Genomic DNA, 22,636 nt, shown 5'->3' with positions numbered 1-22,636 from the left:
TGTTTAACAGTTTGAAAGTCTTTTGCCCTACTATATCTTATGCTTCGGTCATTTAGAATACTATGGGATCTAGATTAAATATGTTACAGTGTTTTGTCAGAGAGTAAGATGATGTCATAGCATGGTATTGTTCTTTTGTGACACTTCCAAGTAAAAAACAAAGTAACTTGTAATGTCAATAGTGCCATCAGTCTTTTGATTAACATGAAAGATTCAACCAGAAGGCTACTTTTATACAGATCTAGGCTCATAGCCTGTCAAATATAAGTTTCTGGCCAGCTAATATCTTCGTGGAATAATATTCTGTTTCACTTTGCTCAGCTTTAGCACCCATAATCTTTTACCAATGTCTTTACGCTCATTTCACTATAAACAAAGTTCATGTGTCCGAGCTAATGCTTTTCTTCTGAAAGCGAAGAGTGACTCCCTTCGCTAAATGCTCTTACTGATCTTGATGTGCAAGCAGTCCTTGACATCAGGATGTGCCAGAGAGCTTGTACAAGGTGAGTCCAGATGATGCCACAGCACAATTTGCTCTTTGTGCAACCATCACCTTTTGTGCTTTAGACAGTTTCAGACCTATGACTGATTTTAGCCTAGAGAGAGTGATAGAGTATTATATTTGTGAATATTTCAGATATGCTAACCTTTAGCCAAAAGCTATTCAAGTCTTTGAAAGGATTTTGAGAATCGTGCATGGCATTGATAAACATTCAGAATGAGCCTTCTTCAGAAATTAAGCACAAACGAGGGGCTTGACCTAGTTTCACCTCCCTATGAGCGGGCAGAAATATAGTTACTGCCCAATACAGTATTACAGGTCCTGCGGTATTGGATTCTGGAGAACATTGTCCTGGTCAAACCTGTAAGGCTCTCTGTTAGAACTGGCTATTTCTGGTAGGCTAGGGCTGACACCAAAGCGAGGCAGAAACCACAATTCTAGTCAGGGCAAGGGAGTCACACGCCAAGATAACCCCTGCTCCACCCCCTTGGTAGCTTGGCACGAGCAGTAAGGCTAAACTCGGAGGCAATGTGTAAAGCATTTGCGCCAGCACACAACAGCAACAACATCCTAGGCACACCACAAAATAAACTCCACACAAGGTTATATAAAAATAACTTCTGTATTGTCAAAATCACATCAGATAGAAATCACACATGTACATCGTGCCAACTGGCAGGGGCAATATTCATAAGGGATTATTCACAAGACAGGGCCACATGGGCCACTGTCAGAATCAACACTTTTAGAAATAGAAATACTGTCAGAAATTAGAATAAAGGATATAAAATCACGGTAGCACAAAATAACAGTTATAAATCACAACCAGTAACTACTGGTAAAGGTAGGAACACACTACGCAATACTAATAACCATAGGCCTTCTATCACGCATGGACACATAACCTCTCTAGTATAAACTATACTAGGCAAAACACAACCACCTAAGAATAAAATACGTTTAGGGGTAGAAGCAAGAACACATTACACATGATGCATCAAAAACACACTCAGCGGTGTAGGGAAAAAGGTAAACACATGACGCATAAACCATTCAGAGGTGTAAGGAAATAAAACACATGATGCATAAAACATTCAGAGGTGTAAGGAAAGAAAACACATGATGCATAAAACATTCAGAGGTGTAAGGAAAGAAAACACAACTCAATAGCTCAAAAACACATGATGCCTAAAAACATTCAGAGGTGTAAGATCAAGGTGCGTAATCATATTAAATGCATTACATTTCCTAGCACCATATCACATTGCACAAAACTCACATTAGGCAATTACCATCACATAGATAATCACATTGCGCCTAAATAAAGTCACATACCAGCCCCCATCTAATAAAGGGACTAAAGAAGCCCTGTGTCTCAATGTCGGGGCCTAAACGGTGCAGCTGCCCACTAATTGCTGGGCAGCTGGGATAACAAGCAAACTAGGGCATGGGCTCTCACTAGCCCTTGAACAGTACTGTGCCAAACGGCAGGAGCCCCACAGACACTTGAACCAATATGCCCCCATGAACCTCCCTGGTTCATCTGCACCTGTATTATCAGGAAGTTTCTTGATAAAAATAGTCTCAAGTCTCTAGCATCAGTAATAATGCTAATGATCCTAAAATGCCCTTAATATGCAATGTTCAAATAATGCCCGCGTGTGATTTGCTTCTGAAATCCCACCTTCACTTCTATTACGCCCACACAATGCGGGCGCGCCTCACCAGGGGCTTTGGGCGCACCGCGCCGTTAGGACAGACTTGCTTCAGCCCCAGGCACTCTCAGCGCGCCTCTCCGTTGATCTGCGCGCCTTCGCGCCAGCAATGCAGACTTTCTCTCTGCCCCGGCCGGTCCCAGCAGCCCTCCACCCGCTCTCAGGTCCTCGGGGAGCGGCGGGGAGCTGGCTCGGCGCTCCAGCGCAGGGACGCAGGCCAGGGGCAGAGATCACACACACGGGATCCCTCGGCGAGGTCGGGTCAGTCTTCCCTGGCTTCGGCCCCTCTCTTACGGCTCGCGGTGGCTTCCTGAAGGTCCCGGCCCCGCCAACCAATCCTGTCGCGGCTCTACAGACGAGCCTCCGGATGACGTCACGTAGCTTCCAGGAGTCAGCCACTCGCAGCGCGGCTCCTGGAACAAGCCCCTATGACGCGGGGCGACTCGACCAATCGGAGCGCGGCTCTCGGGGCAGGCCTCCGGCAAAGGGCCAATCAGAACGCGGCTCTCCTCGTGGCTCGGCCAATCAGGTCGCGGCCTCTTCGTGGTTGTCTCTGTAGCTCCGGGAACACTCGTATCAGTATCAGTGTATTGCGGGCAGATGAAATTAATGCGCCCAAGGACAGTAGGGCGATCTGAATATCGCGAATCCCCCACAAGGATTCCTTCGTCCTGGAAATGCTTTCGGGCGCACTACCACCACTTCCCACGTGCCGATGAGCACGTCGATATCCCGGCACAGCAGCGGATGGGCAGGCAATACACAGCGCGGCGCTCTCAAGCCAGACAGAGGGCAGCCAGCGCTTCACACGGGCAGATGATCGATAGTCTAGGCAAACAGCTCACGATCTCTGCAGCACACAGCAGGGCTTTGTAGTCTTCGGTAACCTTTCTGTTCCTGAGTTACCAAACAGGAGGCCAGCTCTTCTCAGGCCCTTGGAGATTCAGTTTAGGAGACACAGAACACAGCAAAGTCTCTTAGAGTTCAAGTAAGCAGGGGCACAGCACACAGCAAAGTCCCTCTTCTCCTCAGCTTCAGTTGGCCAGCAGAACAGGTCAGCCCTTAGAGCACACAGCAAGGCAATCTTCCTTTAGTTCTTCAGCAGTCCTTCTTCCAGCAGAGGTTCCTCTTGATTGTAGAATCTACCTTTCTGTTGTCATGGGTCCTTCTCTTATACCCCTAAAAGTCTTTGAAGTTCTTTGAAGTCTTTGTGTAAGTGGGCCCTGAGCCCGGTCTAAACCAGTTCTGGGTGTTGCTGGATCACTGGGGCTTTCCTGGCTTCCTTCTTCCTTTCAGTATCAGGGACAGAGGTGACAGTCGCCCAGCGGGAGGTGGAGCTTGCATTCTGGTCAGGCAGGCACAGCCCTAGTCACTCCCAGGTGCTATCTCCTCCCACTTCCTTGGCAGCAGATGCAGCCTTTCATCCACGGCTGACTCAGACAACCTCCTGGGGGCTCTGCAGCCCCTGTCACCCTCAAACCAGACAGTCAATCCACAAGCAGGCCCAGGCACTCTGGGCCAGGCTCTCCAGGCAATCACAAGCCAGGCACAAATTACACAAATATGCCAACTTCTAAAAGTGGCACTTCTCCACTATACACAATCATGCCGCATATACCATTGCGCATCATTCAATCTCACGAGCTTGCACATACCAAACTCGACCCTGCACTCCCCACACTTCAGGAACTACCATGGGCATACATATTCCCCAGTCATTCCTATGGGAGGGCAGGTCACTCACCACACATACACAGAGAGCTCACACACTTTACACTGTACCACAGTGAAAAAGTGCGCAAAGGCCTAAAATCACCAACACCAGGTTCCAGAAACAGGCTAGGAAAAAGCAAAAAGTTTCGGGGTGAACCTGCCAAAAGGGCCAGGTCCAACACTCTCCCTGGAAAAATGCCCAGAATTACGGGTTCACATGCAGAAATTGGTGCAGTGACAACAAATGCTACATATTATGCCCCAATTTATATGTCCCTGTAGTGGAATAATTTTGAATCCCCCGGTATTATCACTACCCAGTATTGCTGATACCTGTGGTATTGATATTGACGGTTGCGATAATACTTCATGTGGTAATACCGTGGGACTTTGGTCCTTGTAATGAGGGCCTTAGTGTTATTCTTTAGTAACTTTTAGTCTTAAATAGTTGTTTTGCCTGGCTGTCCAATTGTTCAGGTACCATTACACCGAATTACAATATTGTAAATTGAACATTTGAAAAAATCCAATTAACCTTCTGAAAATAATGTCTCACTTCTAATGTTCTCCTGTCTGTTTATTCTAGCTTTATGAAAGAGTCAGTGACCTTGAAAGAGAACGGGATCTATTGAAGGATAACTATGATAAGCTCTATAACAGGTAATTTTATGGGTATTTTCACTAGCACTTGTCACCCTCTACAAATTCTCTGTATTTCTTTGAAATGAGTTTCAAGTTGTATATCTGATAACCCTGTAGATAAAACTGCCCCGCCCTGCATCTACTTCAATGCATGGTTTTAAAGATGTTTTATTGAAATATTTAGTATTACATACAGAATATGGACTTTCACCCACCAATAAAAGAGGTAAGACATAAGACGGTACCCCCCTGCGAATCTGTACTCACTTTTACTAGGGTTCAGGACGTTTTTGAGTATTTTTAGTGACCATAACCCCCTTTTGGCGGAATTTGGCTGGAGTGGTTTTGGGGACAAGCTATTGAACATCCATAGCAATTCCCTTATATTAAAGGAACAGGGCAGGCAGATAGGCTGGAGCAGGATAGGCCCTGAGGATTTTTTTAGGGAAATTGGTTAAGGTGTGCTGTCATGATTTTGAGGCTTATCTAAACTCCAACTTTCCAGACCAGGTGTGATATTTGACATTTATTGATTTGTATAGCGCTGAATCACCCATGTGGGTATCTCGGCGCTTCGGACGGAGGAACAGCAGAGCTAGAGGGAAGGAATTAGAAGAGGTGGTTTTTAGCATTTTTCTAAATTGAGCCAAATTCTGTCCTGAGCGTAAAGGAGAAGGCAAACTATTACAAAATCTGGGGGCAAGATAAGAAAAGGATTTACCACCGCTACGAGCTTTTTTGATTCTGGGGATGGTGAGCAAATGCTCGTTACTGGACCTGAGATTACGTGTTGGTGTATAGGAGGAGATTTTGTTAGTGAGATACTTAGGGCCTTTGCCATTACGAGCCTTGTAAATAATACAGCCTATTTTGAACTTTACCCTTTTCTTTATGGGGAGCCAGTGGAGTTGATTTAGGAGTGGTCCGGAGGGTGTTCTGGATAGGGCGTTATTAGTGAGTCTGGCAGCAGTATTCTGTACCACCTGGAGTTTATTAATGGCGCTTTCGTTGGCCGAGAACAGCAGGGCATTGCAGTAATCGAGTCTACTCAATATTAGGGCCTGTATTAGGTTTTTTTTAGTGGAGGAAGGTAAGAGTGGAAAAATCCTACACAGGAGGCCAAGAATATAGTAGCAGGAACCTGCAATAGTGTTGGCATGTGTGTTGTGTGTGAGTTTGTGATCAATCCTGACACCCACGTTCTTAACCACTTCTTTGGGAGTGGGGGCACTTCCCAGCTCTTCTGTCCACCAAGTAGGTGACCAGTGAGTGGTAGCTCCTCCAAACAACATGATCTCTGATTTGCCCCCGTTAAGTTGTAGATAGTTGTTACGCATCCAAGCAGCGATAGATTTCATGCCCTCGGCGAACAACAGATCAATGTTGGGTGTGTTTTTGTCAAATATTAGAAGGAGCTGGGTGTCGTCAGCATATGAAACTGGAGTGAATCCTAGAGATCCCATGAGTCTGGCCAGGGGGGTGACATATATATTGAAGAGGGTTGGGCTTAGGCAGGATCCCTGCAGGACTCCCTTGCTCACTTTGGTAGTGGCAGATGTATAAGATCCCATGGTGACTGTTTGTGTTCTATCTGTAAGAAAGTTGGTAATCCAACTCAAGGCTTGACCCTGAATGCCTAGATCTTGAAGGCTTTCCAAATGCTGCTGACAGGTCAAGCAGCACCAAAAGTGCCGCTTGACCCTTGTCGATACAAAAGAGAATGATGGACGGAGCGTTTGAACAAATCAAACACTCACCCCCAGTCAACTGATCTGGGTTTAATCCATCACCATTCTTTAGTTCACTCAGCCACCCCAGTTCAGACATGGCTATATGCAAATCAGTCTGACCCTGTGCCTTATGGGAACAGTCCAGCCCGAACTGCCAAGCCATGTCTTCCCTGGACCAGAAACAAGCATCCTGGGACCGGTTTCGGATTCATAATCCTCATCAGCCAGGCTATCTTGAATCCAGTGGCAAGTGAACAAGGGACTCACGTCTGAGCATACCCTGCCACACTTAGGGCGAACAAAGCGATACAAAAGAGAATGATGGACGGAGCGTTTGAACAAATCAAACACTCACCCCCAGTCAACTGATCTGGGTTTAATCCATCACCATTCTTTAGTTCACTCAGCCACCCCAGTTCAGGCATGGCTATATGCAAATCAGTCTGACCCTGTGCCTTATGGGAACAGTCCAGCCCGAACTGCCAAGCCATGTCTTCCCTGGACCAGAAACAAGCATCCTGGGACCGGTTTCGGATTCATAATCCTCATCAGCCAGGCTATCTTGAATCCAGTGGCCAAGTGAACAAGTCAAACACTCAGTGAGTGTTTGATTTGTTCAAACGCTCCGTCCATCATCCCCTTTTGTATCGCTTTGTTCGCCCTAAGTGTGGCAGGGTATACTCAGACGTGAGTCCCTTGTTCACTTGGCCACTGGATTCAAGATAGCCTGGCTGATGAGGATTATGAATCCGAAACCGGTCCCAGGATGCTTGTTTCCTGTCCAGGGAAGACATGGCTTGGCAGTTCGGGCTAGACTGTTCCCATAAGGCACAGGGTCAGACTGATTTGCATATAGCCATGTCTGAACTGGGGTGGCTGAGTGAACTAAAGAATGGTGATGGATTAAACCTAGATCAGTTGACTGGGGGTGAGTGTTTGATTTGTTCAAACGCTCCGTCCATCATCCCCTTTTGTATCGCTTTGTTCGCCCTAAGTGTGGCAGGGTATACTCAGACGTGAGTCCCTTGTTCACTTGGCCACCGGATTCAAGATAGCCTGGCTGATGAGGATTATGAATCCGAAACCGGTCCCAGGATGCTTGTTTCCGGTCCAGGGAAGACATGGCTTGGCAGTTCGGGCTGGACTGTTCCCATAAGGCACAGGGTCAGACTGATTTGCATATAGCCATGTCTGAACTGGGGTGGCTGAGTGAACTAAAGAATGGTGATGGATTAAACCCAGATCAGTTGACTGGGGGTGAGTGTTTGATTTGTTCAAACGCTCCGTCCATCATCCCCTTTTGTATCGCTTTGTTCGCCCTAAGTGTGGCAGGGTATACTCAGACGTGAGTCCCTTGTTCACTTGGCCACTGGATTCAAGATAGCCTGGCTGATGAGGATTATGAATCCGAAACCGGTCCCAGGATGCTTGTTTCCGGTCCAGGGAAGACATGGCTTGGCAGTTCGGGCTGGACTGTTCCCATAAAGCACAGGGTCAGACTGATTTGCATATAGCCATGTCTGAACTGGGGTGGCTGAGTGAACTAAAGAATGGTGATGGATTAAACCCAGATCAGTTGACTGGGGGTGAGTGTTTGATTTGTTCAAACGCTCCGTCCATCATCCCCTTTTGTATCGCTTTGTTCACCCTTGTCAGCAGCCATGCGTATATTATCGGTGACCTCAATAAGGGCGGACTCGGTGTTATGTTTAGCCCGAAATCCTGATTGGGAGATATCTAGTAATTAATGAGTTTCCAGATAAGTAGCCAGGTGTCTATTATTGTGTTTCTCGATGAGTTTTGACTGTAAGGGTAGAAGGAATATGGGTCGATAATTATTGATTTCGATGGTCGGGACCTTGGGGTCTTTCCATATGGGTCTAATTTACGCATCCTTCCATGCCGATGGCAGGCGGCCTTCCCTAAGGGAGCAATTCAGAATAGAGCAGATCAGGGGAGCTAGTTGTTCCGCAAATTTAGCAGAAATCCTGGCAGGGATGATATCCATGGGTGAGCCAGATTTCATAGATTCTATAAGGAAAGTAACTTCCTTCGTATAAAGCTGGGGAAAGGTGTGGAGTTGGGTAGATGTGGCGTAAGTGTCCGGAGGGCAGGCCGTGGGGGGAAGGGCAGAGATGTTAGCCGCAATATTTTTCTCGTAGATGGAGTCAATTTTATGAATGAAATGTTCCGCAACATCGTTGCATATGGACTGTGAGGGAGATTCTGCAGTATCACATGCCGATGGGCTAGAGTAGGCTTTTACGATTTTAAATAGTTCCCTGGAGTTGAATCCGGCCTTCTCTAATTGTTGGATAATGTGCATTTTGCATGCTATTTTAATGTTATTGTGGTACACTGCTAGGGCACATTTGTATTTAATTCTGTCTTGTTCTAAATGAGTGAGTCGCGAGGTGCGCTCCAGTTTTTTGCATCCACTCTTTTCGGTACGTAGGGCCGGGGAGTACCATTCAGTAGTGGCAGTAGAGCTTTTGGGGGGATGAGTAGCTGGTTTTAAAGGTGCCACGTTATCCAGAACACTGGAGATAATGTTGTAAAGTGGTGTAGTTGTTGGTCGACATTGAGATTATGGGTGTCAGTGTCCCATGTCCGAAAAGGAGAGGCAAGGTGTTGAGCTTTGATTTGATGCCAAGGTCTGTACCACCTATCAGTAAGGGGTATGGGAGAAGGTAAAGTGAAGGGGCTTGGCAGATGGAAATTAACCACAGAATGATCTGACCAAGTGAGCGGTATAGTATCTCTATATTCAATACATTGTGAGTTAGAGAGCATGAGATCAAGGGTGTGCCCCGCTAGGTGGGTGGGGTCGTTGTTGAGCTTGAGAAGCCCATGGGAGGCCCAGTCCTCTAGACATGTTCTGGCGTCTAGGTTGTTTAGGTCCTCACTGTGAATATTAAAATCTCCTAAAAGTAGGAAATTGCGGGTAGCAACAATATGGGGGGAGATACATTCTAAAAGGATATTCTGAATGTGTACTCCAATATTTACAGAAAGGTACAGAAAGAAAGCTCTTCTTAGCCCTAAATTGAAATCTAATGAGGAAGGCCCCAAATGGGTTGACAAGTTTTGCCTGAAGGCTTATAAGGACTTAAAGCATCCCTCTAACAAACGCCAAGGAATATACTGGCCATTAAAGTGTCCAGAAGGAATTATGTGCAAGCACGAAAGGATAGAAAGAGCCAGGTTACAAAAATGGCATGGGAAGACTTAAAGGAAGCGCTTGTGAAGAGAGAAATAGTCTAGCCCTTTGGAGAATTGTGAACTGCCCTCTTTGCAATGAAATGACCCCACCAGAATTGAATTAAACAATCCCAGCCAAAAATTGGCTTGCGCGCTTTGAAAATATTTACTGCAGTGATTACGTCCCTAGCTTTACCTAGTGCCAGAGGGAGGCCCGCTTTTGACATTTGAATTAGAGGAGGGAAGAGAAGGCATGGCGGAAATTATACTAGCGAAAGTGCCTGGACCTTATGGGTGCCTGGAGATCTTTTTAAATCAAGTAAGGACATCTGAGCCCCACTAATCACGCAACACCTGAATTCTGTAGCCCGTGGCCATATTCCTACTTCCAGGAAACAATCAATTATTGTACCTGTTTTTAAAAAGGGTAACCGACTGGCCTGTATCATTAATAGATGCGGAAGTAAAGGTTCTGGACAGGATATTCTTAAAACGATTAGTGGATTGGTCTGACTGCAAAGAAATGTTGTCCAATATCCAATATGGCTTTAGGCCACACCGGCGGAATATTGAACAGAATCCTAATTTTTATCTGGTGATTAATAAATATACAACTGTTCAAACAGGCAGCATACATCTGGCCTACATGGACCTCAGCACAGCATTTGACACAGTAGATAGATCTAAACTGTGGGCTGGGCTGAGGAACATGGGGGGTGGATGAGAGCTTTCTGCTCATTTGCACACAGTTAAGAGGTGTAGAGGCTTCAGTGAGGTTTGGCCCCACGGGTGAATGCACTGTGCACTTTCAGTTAGGGCGGGAGGTCCGTCAGGATTTTATTTTGGCCCCCATGCTCTTATCCTGTATACTGATAGGGTAGACCAGTTTTTAAGAGAATGCTGCCAGGACGTGCCAAAGGTGGTAGCTAGAATGGTCCCGTCAATATTGTATGTGGACAACTCTGTTCTTATTGGCAGGCATCAAATGGCTAACAGTTATTATTAAATCACTATTACATATTTATGGAGGATTTAGGATTGAAAATGAATTATCTTAAGTCTTACAGTATGATAGTAGGCCCAAAAAAATGTGAAATCGAAAACGCACTACATTAAGGACCATTGTTTAGGAAAAGCGGATAGGTTTTGTTATCTAGGTATCCTGCTGGATGATCAGTTACATTGGGGACCCCCGGTAGGAACGCATATACAATATTTTAACTGAGTAGCTTATGGCTCTCAGCCCAACCCTCTTTAACATCTATATCCAACCCCTGGCAGCAGTAGCCAGGAACAGAGGGTTAGCTGTGGTATCTTACGTGGTAGCACTATTTCATTACCATGGGCAGGACGCACTGAAGTTTAAGGAAGATCTAAAAGCCATTGCAGATTGGATGACGGTCAACTGTCTACAACGTAATGCCAACAAATCAGAGATCTTGTTGGTGGGCAAAGACATCCATCTGTGAATTGAGCGTTGGTGGCTGTCCTCTCTGGGTCTTTTGCCGACCCCTAAATTGGCAGTCAGAAATCTGGGAGTCTGGATAGACTCCGCCCTTACTTGTCAGGCCCAGACTAAGGTAGTAGCCAAGGTATGCTTCGGGCTCCTACGAGGGCTCAAACCCCTGCTGGGTTTCAATAGCACCACCCGTCAGGTGATCATTCAGGCCACAGTACTCTCCAGACTGGACTATGCTAGCTCCCTATATATTGAGGCCAATAGTGCAGAGATACTACGTCTACAAAGGGGACAAAATCCTGTGGCCCTGGCTCTCCTCGGCCTGCCGAAAATCTGTCCCGCCGCTGGCTCAATCCGCAAACTGCACTTGCTGCTTGTGGAGAAACGTATTCAATTTAAGACCCTCTGTATTGCCCACAGAATCATGTTTCTCCAATCTCCCGCTATTCTGGCCAGTCTCATGTTGCCCTACATACCCATTTGCCAGCTATGCTCCATGAACCAGCACTTGGCTGTTTCCCCGGTTTAAGAGAGTACGGGCTGGAGGACGCTCCTTCCGCGTTTGTGCTCCTAAGCTCTGGAACTCCCTTCCTGAACATATCAGAAACATCCAAAATCATTCTCTCTTCTGTAGAGCCACCTTACCTCACCTATTCCCTGCATAACTGCTCTTTGTGTGTTTTCTGGTTTGCCTATGACAGTTGCATTATAGTGCTGGTTGCTGGGGTAGCGGCGCACTCTATAAAACCCCATGACATAACATAACATGGCGAAGACTATTTTGCTAAGCACCTAGGACATAGCCATATTAAATCTGTATCACATCTCTATAACACGTACTGCATCCCTATCGTGGCTTTTGGTGCAGAAATTTGTGGATATGAACTCTGTCGCACAATACAAACCGCTGAAATAAAAATTTTTAGGAGATTATTACGAATCCCCCAGAGTGTTCCAGAGGAAATTGTGCATGAAGAGATGGGAGCAGATTTTATTTCTGATTTTATTCAACTCCAATCAATACTTCTTTGGTTCTCTATATGGCTTAAGTGGGGGCGAGAATTGAATAGAAAGATTGTGATTGACTGTTTGAATATGGATTTGAGCCACTGCATACCATGGCTAAGCTATGTCAAAACAACACTAGGGGCGTTGGGCAAACCCCAGCTATTCAGCACCTCAGAGTTGATCTGTAAATCGGACATAGCTTTGGTCACAGAGGACTTTAGGCTAACCACAAGAGAAGCAAGGTTCCAAGTGGCACAACACAAAGACACTTACAAGCACTTTATGAAGGTGAAATCCATGAATAAATTGGAAATGTATTTAACTCTGGATATGTCAGCCCAGCACAGAAGACTGTTAACGTACTTTCATTTAAATCTGTTACCGCAGTTGTTGATGGGGTGATATAAACCATCAGATTGCCCTTTTTGCACATGTGATATGACTACTGCACTAGACACTTTACACTTTGTTTTTATTTGTCCTAACTGGTCTGCTTTAAGATAAAAGTATGTTCATCAGCCCTTCGTGCCTTTGAATTTTAATCTAGTGAGACATGCCTTACTGTGCCTGCACTTATTAGACTCACCTAAAGTCCGCTATTATTTACCTCAGTTTCTGGCAGGGGTATATGATGCAAATATATGAAAATATCATTAATTCTATGCTATAGCTTTATTTTATTATGTTTTTTTAATATTGTGCCCCTTTTGTGATGGCTTACACAAATCGTATAAAGATATTTATTATGATTAGAATTTATGGTTTTAGGTGGCTACCATTATTTCCTACTAACATAGCGGATCTAAAAATTAAGATTTTTGTTTGTCCGGTTTTATTAGCATGAGCCCCTGCACTGTTTATTCACAACAAATTCTTCCTTACTCTTAGATGTCTCTTATATTAACTTGTGCTTTAGCACATATTATCAGGGTATGTTATTTATATTAGTAATGGATTTGTAATTGTTTCATCTTATGCCATGATCATGTTTTATATATTTGTTTGTATTCCATGTCTAGCTACAGCTGTATGTACAGCTGTGACAGGATCTGACTTGTGGTTGTTTTTGTGTGGTTTTATGGACTGTATTGGCTGAATAAAGAGTTCTTGTTTGATTGACAAGATTGGGTAATTTTTCCATATGGCAAATGTATTAACTTGAATGATGTAAATGGCAATGTAATATGGTCCCCACTGTTATTCTTTATATATTACAAGTAAGAGAGTCTATTAAGACAGCTTTTCCCTCCTAGCCCACTGAGGCCATAGAGTTTAAAATGTTAGCTCAACAACCAACTATGTCGTCTAGGCAAAAATGAATAAATCACCTGTATAACTCTATGCATTCAGAAACCCCTATATGACTCCCATCCAGAGAGAAACATAGTTATAGGACATTAGATTCTCCCATGTCAAACACAGACTGGATTGTTTGCTGTACACAAACAGGGGCACTGACCTCCAATTTCTGGCTGCGTATTACACATTTCAAATTTATGCACCAACTTTACCACAAACCTGCTTTTGGGGGCTGAGAGAAGACGCAAAATGTGCTAGGTGCCCTGAAGCAATAGATGGCTTTCTCTATTTAGTGTAGGACTGCCCACCGATCTGAGATTTTTGGCATAAAATCATTCTTCCAATGGCTAAAATGACATTCCATACAATGGAGCTATCGGCGGGCAATGAAAAGCTGATAGTTCAACCCTTCTCTTTCGTATTTTCCCCAAAGGATGAGCAAGAACTGCCCGTACAAGGTGAATATGTAGGGGAAAGGGGCAGTGGATAGAATAATAAAGAACAGCCGCAGAACACAGGATGACCCTCTATCTGATTCTGCACCAGCGAATATGGTTATCAGTGAAGGCCGACTAAGGTGAGTGCTACCTTCAAATAAAGGAAGAGCACATCAGTGTTATCACAAGAGGAACGACTCTATTCGCCTACTTACCTATTGCCTTACTCCTCCCACATCCAATACTCACTCATGCAACACCCCAACGACGCTGGACTGCTCATTGGTAAGAGTTGGAAGCATTGCTCCTGCTTCATCCATCAGAAATCAGGAAGAAAAAAATATATAATGGAACATTCAATAAATCCTGAGGTGACTTCTAAAAAAGTAGCAATATAAGAAACCTAATATATAGCTAAATACCTAATAGGAGGATAATCGAATGTGAGTACGTAAGCCCACTAGCACAATGTTAAGGAGTTAGCGACGAATGGTGGTAATATCCTATCCCATGACCACCCAGACTCCACACTGGCACTCCTTAGGATCATCCAACATGCCACAGCACGTCTCATCCCGGGCCTGAAGAAATATGATCACATCACCCTCGTCCTGATTGAACTCCATTAGCTCCCCTTGCCAGCTTGCACCATTTTCAAAGCAACAAAGTCAACATAACCTGCACCCCTGCTCATCTTGCAAACAAACTCTCCACCTCTGGTAGTTCCCGGAACTCCTTTAGCCAGGACACCATTAGACTACAGACTAAGAAGTTTGAAAAAGAAAAAACAAGACTACAGGCCTTTCCCATCTATGCGCTCAGGATCTGGAACACCATCCCTGTATCTATCGGTACTGCTCCAAAGCTGCTTCAATTTAGGAAAGAGCTGAAGTGTCACATCTTTAAAAAAGACACAACATCACAATGCATTAACCATCCTCAACTCCTCTTCCTCTCCTGTCACTGATCTTCAGCTTGTCTTTGACCATGAACAGTGTTCCGATGCCTATTGGCTAGTTTTGCACTACAGAAATACGATAAATATACCTACATTAGCTTCTTGACCGCAGACTGCTATTTAGCCAATGGAATGAATTCAATACCCTTAATAATGTTACCTTCCTCCCAAGAGTCTTACGCTTTCAGTTGGAAAGAATTCTCATGAAGTACTTACAGGAATCCTTTGAGGCAACCACTTGTTAGAATGAAGCGATCCTAACTTATCTGCTACATCTAGCACTAGCACAGCTCTTCGGCTAGCAGTGCCTTTTTTCAATGTCACATAAGCAGTACCTAGTAATTCTCCCCAGAGTTCCCAAACCAAATCCAGTTTGGCGGAATTTCCAGGTATTGTATGTGAATCGTGAGATTCCTCTGAGAAATGTGGAATTAGCAGGAAAACCAGTTATCCTTTTCCTGATTCTCCTGGGTAACCATCATTTTGCCGCTATTTCATCTGAAGGCTCCCATCTGCTTTCAGCAAGTGGAAACGCCCGGTGAATGGCAGTGGATTGGCAGAGTTACTGTCGGTCCCATAACTTCAGGTAGGCTGGTAACTGCTGTTATTAGCATAATCAGAAAACCAGGAGCCCTTGTAAGGAGTTGATTACTTGAATTGCGGCCCTAGATTAGGTGCAGTGAAACCGTGGCATAGATGTCCGAGGGAACCACTGAACCCTGATTCTTGTTGTACTTTATAATTCAAACAGCAGCCAGGGGGCTAGTTGTCTTCCTTATGGTAGGGCCCATGACACACTGGCTCTGCTACTGTCTACAAAGGCTCTCTTTTGGAATAAAACATACTAGCTTCATAAGGAATATTAATGTTATGAGCCCCCGAAACTGCTGCCTCATTTTCGTAATCTTCCCTGTTTTCACTGGTGCTCCTTTCTCCTCGCTATGATGTTACAATGCCCCATGCACACATTTACATTCCAGCATGCAAAAAACATCCACAGCCACATGCCATTCTTGGAACATGAGTTAGAAAATCTACGTACCACTGTATAAATCTTAAATATTTAGCATCTCTCATAGTAAAGATTTTCTGAAGCACTTTCCCTACTTCAGCTGGCACTTTCATCTTGCATTTTTGTGCTTCCTTGTTATCCTTTCAGTTTCTGGTTCTGATCCCAGGCGTTTGTTACCCACACCCATAGTTTGCAACAGTTTTACCATTAAGACTACACCGGAAGGCCTCTTTAATCTGCTAGAATGTGACATGTCCCCTGTGCAGTTGTTTATTTTTTTTATTTAAAAAGGCTTTTATTGGCATCAGCGCGAATAAACAGGAACATACAAAAAATATATACATAGGTGGAGTGTACATTTGCGGCTTTTTATATCTACAGTCCATTTGTGGATGCGCGCTCTTTTTTGTTTGTTTTCCCTCAATTACGAGGAGGGAGAAGAAAAAAAAAAAAGGAAGAGAAAGAGGGGAGAGAGAGAGGGGGGGGGGCGCGGGGGGGGCCCTTTATTGGGGTTTCCTCAGGTGGTCGTCGAGTGGGCCCCACATGTGTAGTTTGGCGTTGTGTTCTTTCGAGAAGTTGCCTGTGATGTTGTCTGCCCCTCTCAGGAAAGTGACCCAATTAATCCATGTTTTAAAGTTTGCTTTGGCTGTGTTCTTCCAGTTGGTTAGGATTATTTTGAGGGCTGCTGTGAGGAGTAGGTCTAGTAGTTCTCTCTCTTCTCTACTTTTTAGGTTCGCGGTCAGGTGTTCTGTCGCCAGGCTTACGAAGCTGATTGTTAGGTCGGCTTTGAGCATATCGTTTATGAAGTTGTTGATCTGTGTCCAGAACCTCTTGACTTTCACACAGGTGAAGATGAGGTGTTCGAGGGTGCCTTCTTCTTTCTGGCAGTTCCAGCAGTTGCCTGATTCTGCGACGCCGACCTTGTGGAGCTTGGATGGTGTCCAGTAGGCCCTGTGGAGTAGCCAATATTTTGTTTGCGCTAGTTGTGGGGTGACTTTGTTTGTTGACGCTGAGCTCCACATTTTTGCCCGTTCTATTTCATTCAGTTGCCTGCCCAGGAGCGTCTCCCATGCGTTGGTGGCTTTCTTGTTCTGCGCTAGCGTGGAGGGGCTTAGGAGCTTGTAGATCTTTGCAGTTTGGTGACCTGCTGAGTTGAGGAGTTGCAGGTACTTGATGATGCTTGGCTCCCCTCTGTGTAAGTTCGCTTTCGTTATGGCTGTCTTGATCTTTAGGAAGTTGTAGAGCTCTTGGTTTGGGAGGCCGTGTAGCTGCTGTAGGTTCTGGAACGTCAGCGGTCCTTGCTTGGTTTCTGTCTGGTTAGGGAGGCTGATACCTTTCTCGATCCATATGTCGTTGTGCAATGTCGCTCCATGATAGGTTACTTTCGTGTTGAACCAGATAGACTCCCATGCTGTGCCTTTCAGTTTCTGCGCCATGCGTCTGTCTACTTTCATCAGTGCTTCCCTCGTATGTTTCAGTATGGCGTTAGTCTTTTGTGGGTGTCTGTTTGCTGTTAGAAGGGCTATTGGCTTGAGCCCTCCCAGGATGTCTTGTTCAACCTCTAGCCATACCGGTTTGTATGTTTGTGTGTCGTCTATCCAGGCAATACCCTGTCTCGCCAGGCATGCCGTTTGGTATGTTTTGAAGTTTGCCAGGTTGAGGCCTCCAAGGTCCCTTGTCAGTCTTAGTTTTTGTAGGCTTATCCTGGGTTTTTTGTTCTTCCATAGGAAGATGTTTATGAGTTGGTCTAATTTTTTGTGGAAGGCTTCTGTCATAGGGAGTGGTAGCATTGTTAGCGTGTAGTTTATCGCTGGGGTTATCATCATTTTGATGGTTTCTATTCTTCCCCACCAGCTTATGTATTTTGGCGACCATAGTTCCAGCCTTTCTTTTATTTTTTTCAGTGTGAGGTCCTCATTGTGTTGGAGCGTTGATGTGAGGTCTCTTCCAAAGTGCCGTCCTAGGTATTTTAGTGGTTTCGTCTGCCATGCCAGTCCGGAGTCGCCTAGGACCTCTCTTGTGGTGTGGACATTCATTGGCTTGCACTCCGATTTCTCCTTGTTGAGTTTGTAGCCTGAGGCTTCCGCTTATTCTCCTATTGTGGCCATGAGCGCTTTTATTGACGGAGAGGGGTCTGCTGTTGTGATTAGGATGTCGTCTGCGTATGCCGCTAGTTTGACTGTCTTCTCTTTGATCTTGACGCCTGTTATACCTGTGTTGTCTCTTATTCTGGCTAGGAGAGGTTCTAAAGCCAGCAAGAAGAGGCCGGGGGAGAGGGGGCATCCTTGTCTGGTGCCTCTTCCCAGCGTGAGCGTTTCGTATGCGCTCCCGTTTACCACTATTTTTGCTTTTGGTTTGTTGTAGAGGGCCATAACCATTGCCGTGTATTTTTCCCCCAGTCCGAATCTCCCCATGCAGTTCCTCAGGAAGGGCCACGAGACTCTGTCAAAGGCTTTTTCCGCGTCCAGCGCTATCATGACTGCTTGTTCATTGCTCCTCGCTGTGTGGTTGATCAGATGGCACAGTAGCCTTGTGTTGTCCTGCGATAGCCTGTTTTTGATGTATCCCACTTGTGAGGTGTGGATGATGTTTAGTCTATTGGCCAAAACCTTTGCGTAGACTTTGCAGTCGACGTTTATTAGCGAGATAGGTCTGTAGTTCTGGGGGTATTGTGGGTCTTTCCCCTCCTTGGGGATTATGGTGATATTGGCCTCGCTCATGGACTCCGTCATCCTCCCGTTCTGGATGCATGTCGAGTACGTTTGTGCCATTAGCGTTTTAATGTGTTTGCCGAAGGTTTTGTAGAACGACGTGGAGTATCCATCTGGTCCTGGCGCTTTGTTCTGTTTTAGCTGGCTTATGGCTGTTTCAATCTCTTTTTCCGTTATGTCGGCTTCGAGCGACTCCCTCTCCTCCTCCTTGAGTTTTGGCAGATTGGTGTCATTGAGCAGATTTAGTCCTGCATCTTTGCTCAGGTTCTTATCCTCGGCATATAGCTCTTGGTAGAATTGTCTGAAGACTTCTAGTATTCCTTTGTTCGTTGTTTGGGACTTGTTCGTTTGATCTGTTATTGCTGCTATCGTGTGCTGCCTCTGTTTTGCCTTTAGGTAGGATGCCAGCTGTTTCCCTGCTTTGTTTGCTGCGCATAAGTTGACTGATTTGAACTTTGTTAACCAGGACCCTGCCCTCTCGCTTAAAATCTTGTTCAGTTCATATTTCTTTTTTGTGAGCAGGGTGAGCGTGTTCTTGTCTGTTATGTTTGCGCAGTGACCTCTCTCCAATGCTGTTATCTCCTCCTCTATCTCAGTGATTTTCTTGTTTCTGCTTCTGTTCATCCTGGATTTGATGTTTATTAGTTTCCCCCTTAGTGTTACTTTGAGGGCGTCCCATACTGTGTCCTTCCCTACTTCGCCATTATCATTGTGCTTGAGGTACTCTTTAATTGTGGCTTCAATTTCTTTCACGTTCTCTCTGTTCTGGAGGATGTCGTCGTTGAGCCTCCACCTTCTCGTTGGGCTTTCGTTGTGTTTGCCACTTAGAGTGAGTGTTATGTGAGCGTGATCAGAGATAGTTATTGGAGCTATCTCCGTTTCTTCAATAAGGTGCGTGTGAGTGTTGGACATCAGTATGTAGTTAATCCTGCTGTAGGAGTTGTGTGGGTGTGAGTAGAAAGTGTACTCACGCGCCGTTGGGTGCTGTAGCCTCCATGGGTCTGCTAGATGCTGTTTGGTGCACAGGTCTTTCAGGGTGTTGTTGTTGTTGTTGGAGTTATGGCTCGGTCTGTTTGGGTGTCTGTCCGTTGCCTGGTCCATTGTCCTGTTCATGTCCCCGGCTATGATCAGGAGGTCCTCTTGGGGCAGGCCGGATAGTTTGCTGTCCACTTCCTGCCAGAATTGTTTGTTTTCAGAGTTGGGGCCGTATATGTTGACCACGTGCATTCTGTCGCTCCCTCTCTGGACGCTCGTTATTAGCATGCGGCCGTCCTCGTCTACTTCCGTTGTTTGTGTTTTTAGGGTGGCCTTCTTGCTCAGGATCGTTATTACTCCTCTTTTCTTCCCTTTTGCTGGTGAGCAGAGTACTTCCCCTATCCATCTAGCCTTGAGTTGCTTAGCCTCTTCCTCTGAGAGTTTGGTCTCTTGCAACGTGTATACATCTCCCTTTAGCTTGGCCAGGTGCTCTAATATTTTCCTTCGTTTGACCGGGTGGTTGAGTTCTTTAACGTTCATGGATACTATCTTCAGGTCAGTCGACAGGCCTTTTGTTGGGTCTGTCATGGTGGTCTAGTGTTGTCGCTGGTGCTTTGCCTTTTGCGGCCCCCCCTAAGGTTTTGGATGTGAATAGAGAGAGGGAAAAAATAGAGGATGTATGCAGAAAAAAGAAAGAGTAAAAGGATTTTGTTCATTACACAGATGGAGGCTGTTTCATGTACTGTCCTGTCCACCTGCCCCACTTCCCCCCCCTGTCCGCCCCCCTCCCCCCCTCCCCCCACCCCCGTCAGTAGTAACTCGGGTGTGCGACAGCAAGGGTCCTCACACTTCCCCCCCCCCCCAAGTCCTTGCTTAGTCTCTGCTGTTGGGTTGGCCCCCAGACCTAAGGGTCTCTTCGTTCGTTCGATCAGGCGGTGTTTAAAAAAAAGGATATGGCTGTTGTAGTTCTCCCCCTTCTTTCCGTGGCTGCGGTGGCACTGCTGAGGTAGCTGCGGTTGCTCTTGTGTGTGATTGTCTGAGGTAGATTTGTTTGTTTAAGTTCAGAGTTTAAGTTCAAAGTTGCGCGTGCATGTTACCCAAAAGATTCCCTTTCCTATTGCTCCCCTTCGTTTGTTTCATCCGAGGATGCTCTCCGCTTCGCCCCCGGGCTTGGTAGCTCCATTTCTTCTGGTGCCGGGCCTTGTAGGTATCTGTGTAGGTCGTTGGGGTCATCGAAGATTCTGCTTCCGTGCCTGTCTGTCACTCTCATTTTGGATGGGCCTGCAAACGTGAAGGCGATGTTCTTTTTCCGCAGGTGGTCCCTCTGGGCTAGGAAGCCTTTCCTCACCTCAACTGTTAGTTTGGAGAAGTCTTGGGTGATTGTCACTTTGCTTTCGTTCGCCAGCATCGGGCGGCCCTTCCTGGCTACGGAGAAGATCGCGTCGGTATGATTGTCTCTTAGCGGTTTACATATTATAGGCCTGGGGGCGTTGCTATTCGCTTGCTTTCTGGCTGGTATGCGATATGCTTTGGTGATTTCGAGCGGTTTGTCGAAGCTGAGTCCGGTGAGCTTGGGTATTAGAGTCTCTAGCATTAGGGCGCATGCCCCCGGTGTGTCTTCCTCCTCCTCAGGCACTCCCAAGTGTCTTATGTTGCCTTTGCGGCTCCTGTCCTCCTGCTCCGCCATGGCCTTTTGTAGCGCCGTGGTTCTCTTTATCACCAGCCCCAGGTCTTTGTGTGTTATGTTGGCATTGTCCTCCAGCAGGCCTATCCTTTTCTCTGCCTCGTCTATTCTGCCATTGGCTCTGCTTTGCTCTGCTCTAATCGCTATTAGTTCCATCTGGATGCTATCCACTGTCTTTTTCGTGGCTTTTGCCAGCTCGTTTCCTTCTGTTATTTTCTTCAGGAGAGTGTCTAGTGTGATAGTTCCGTCACCCTGGCCGCTGCGCTCCTTGCTCGGAGAGGCGGGGGTTTCATTCTTGCTCTTCTTCAGGTCGTTTGTGCCTTGTTTCCCATCTCTCCCTGCCATGGTGTCGGTGCCTCCTCTGGCCTGGTGGGTCTTGGGTTTCCCTTCTATTAGCTGTTGTCTTGTGGCGGCCTTGTTTTCCCCCTTTCCTACCTTGTTTCTCAGGGTGCTTGTTGCTGTTAGGGGGTTGTCTCTGAACCTGGGTGGCCACTTGACCACTCTAGTTTTTGTCCTGTACTCCGCCAGCCTCTTGCGGTTCCACCCCTTGGCTTGCCTTTTTGCACTCTCTCAGGCTTTCGCTTCGGTAGCTCTGCACCTCCTACTGCTTCTTCTGTTGCGGGTTGGTTGGGGGTGTGGGGCCTGGCTGTGGCTTTGGTGTTCCCACAACTCCCTGGGCTTCCCTCTTTCACACCTTGCTCCCGTGCGTGCTTGCAGCTCTGCGTCTGCTGCCTGCCCACCGCCACTGCCTCCCGCCTCTGCCGTTTGGGGGGGTCGATCACTCACTCACTGGGGCCGTTCTCCGCTGCGTTGGTGGCCCCCCCGCTTCTTTCCCGGGTGCTCGTTTGGCGCTTCTGGTTGTGCTCCCCACTTCGCCTTTTCCAAAATGGCCGTTCGTTCGCTTCCACACCTCTCCTAAGATGGCCGCCCCCTTCTATGCCACTCCCTCGTGGTTGCAGTGCGCGTTCCCCCTTCGGACTTTATTGCTTATTTTCCCCTCTGACGTGCGTCCATTGGCGGGTACCACTTCAGCCTTTCGAGCGCTTCTCCCGGGCGCCCTGGCGGCGGGCTCCGCGCCTCCCAGCTTCCGCTTCTCCTTGGGCCTCTTCCGCCCCTCCTCCCCTGTTCGCACTCGTCTCTCTGCCGCTCGCGCTTTGCTTTGCGGTCCCCCTCGCGCCTTGGAGTGCTCCGCTTGAGGAAAGAGCCTTCCTCGTGGTGTGGTCGCCCCTCGCGTCTACCCACACCAAGATGGCCGCCTTGTTTTCCTCGTCCCACACCTCGTCCCACACCAAGATGGCCGCCTCGTTTCCTCGTCTGTGGGGATGGGGGGTGGGGGGGCATTGTTCTGCTCGCCGCTTTACACACGGTGTCAGTGCGTTGCTTCTCCTCCCTTCTATGGGCCCGGGGGGTTTTGCGCCTGGGGTCGGGTGCTCTTACTTGGTGGCTCGGTGGTTAGTTTACTTCCTCTCCGCGACATCCGCCATCTTGCGCCTGTTCCTTCTCCTCTCGGCTGGCTTCTTTTCCGCTTTTTTCCTGCTTCCTGGTGGCAGCACCTCGATTTGGCTCAGCTCTCGTGGTGCCCCTTACGTT

General features: G+C 46.7%; 1 protein-coding gene across 4 annotated transcripts in view; it reads left to right on the top strand.

Moving 5' to 3' along the window:
• Positions 1 to 22,636, top strand: part of RPGRIP1L (RPGRIP1 like) — an 827,898-nt gene that overhangs the window by 277,325 nt on the left and 527,937 nt on the right. For all 4 annotated transcript variants that reach the window (XM_078668308.1, XM_078668309.1, XM_078668306.1 and 1 more), the window contains exon 9: positions 4,517 to 4,590. In XM_078668308.1, the coding sequence (XP_078524434.1) occupies positions 4,517 to 4,590 (74 nt within the window). The remainder of the gene's footprint in view (positions 1 to 4,516; positions 4,591 to 22,636) is intronic.

The sequence above is a fragment of the Lissotriton helveticus genome, chromosome 12 (assembly GCF_964261635.1).
Source record: "Lissotriton helveticus chromosome 12, aLisHel1.1, whole genome shotgun sequence".
Lineage (NCBI taxonomy): Eukaryota > Metazoa > Chordata > Amphibia > Caudata > Salamandridae > Lissotriton > Lissotriton helveticus.
The sequence above is the reverse complement of the archived record's forward strand: the minus strand, read 5'-3'. Positions and strand labels throughout refer to the sequence as shown.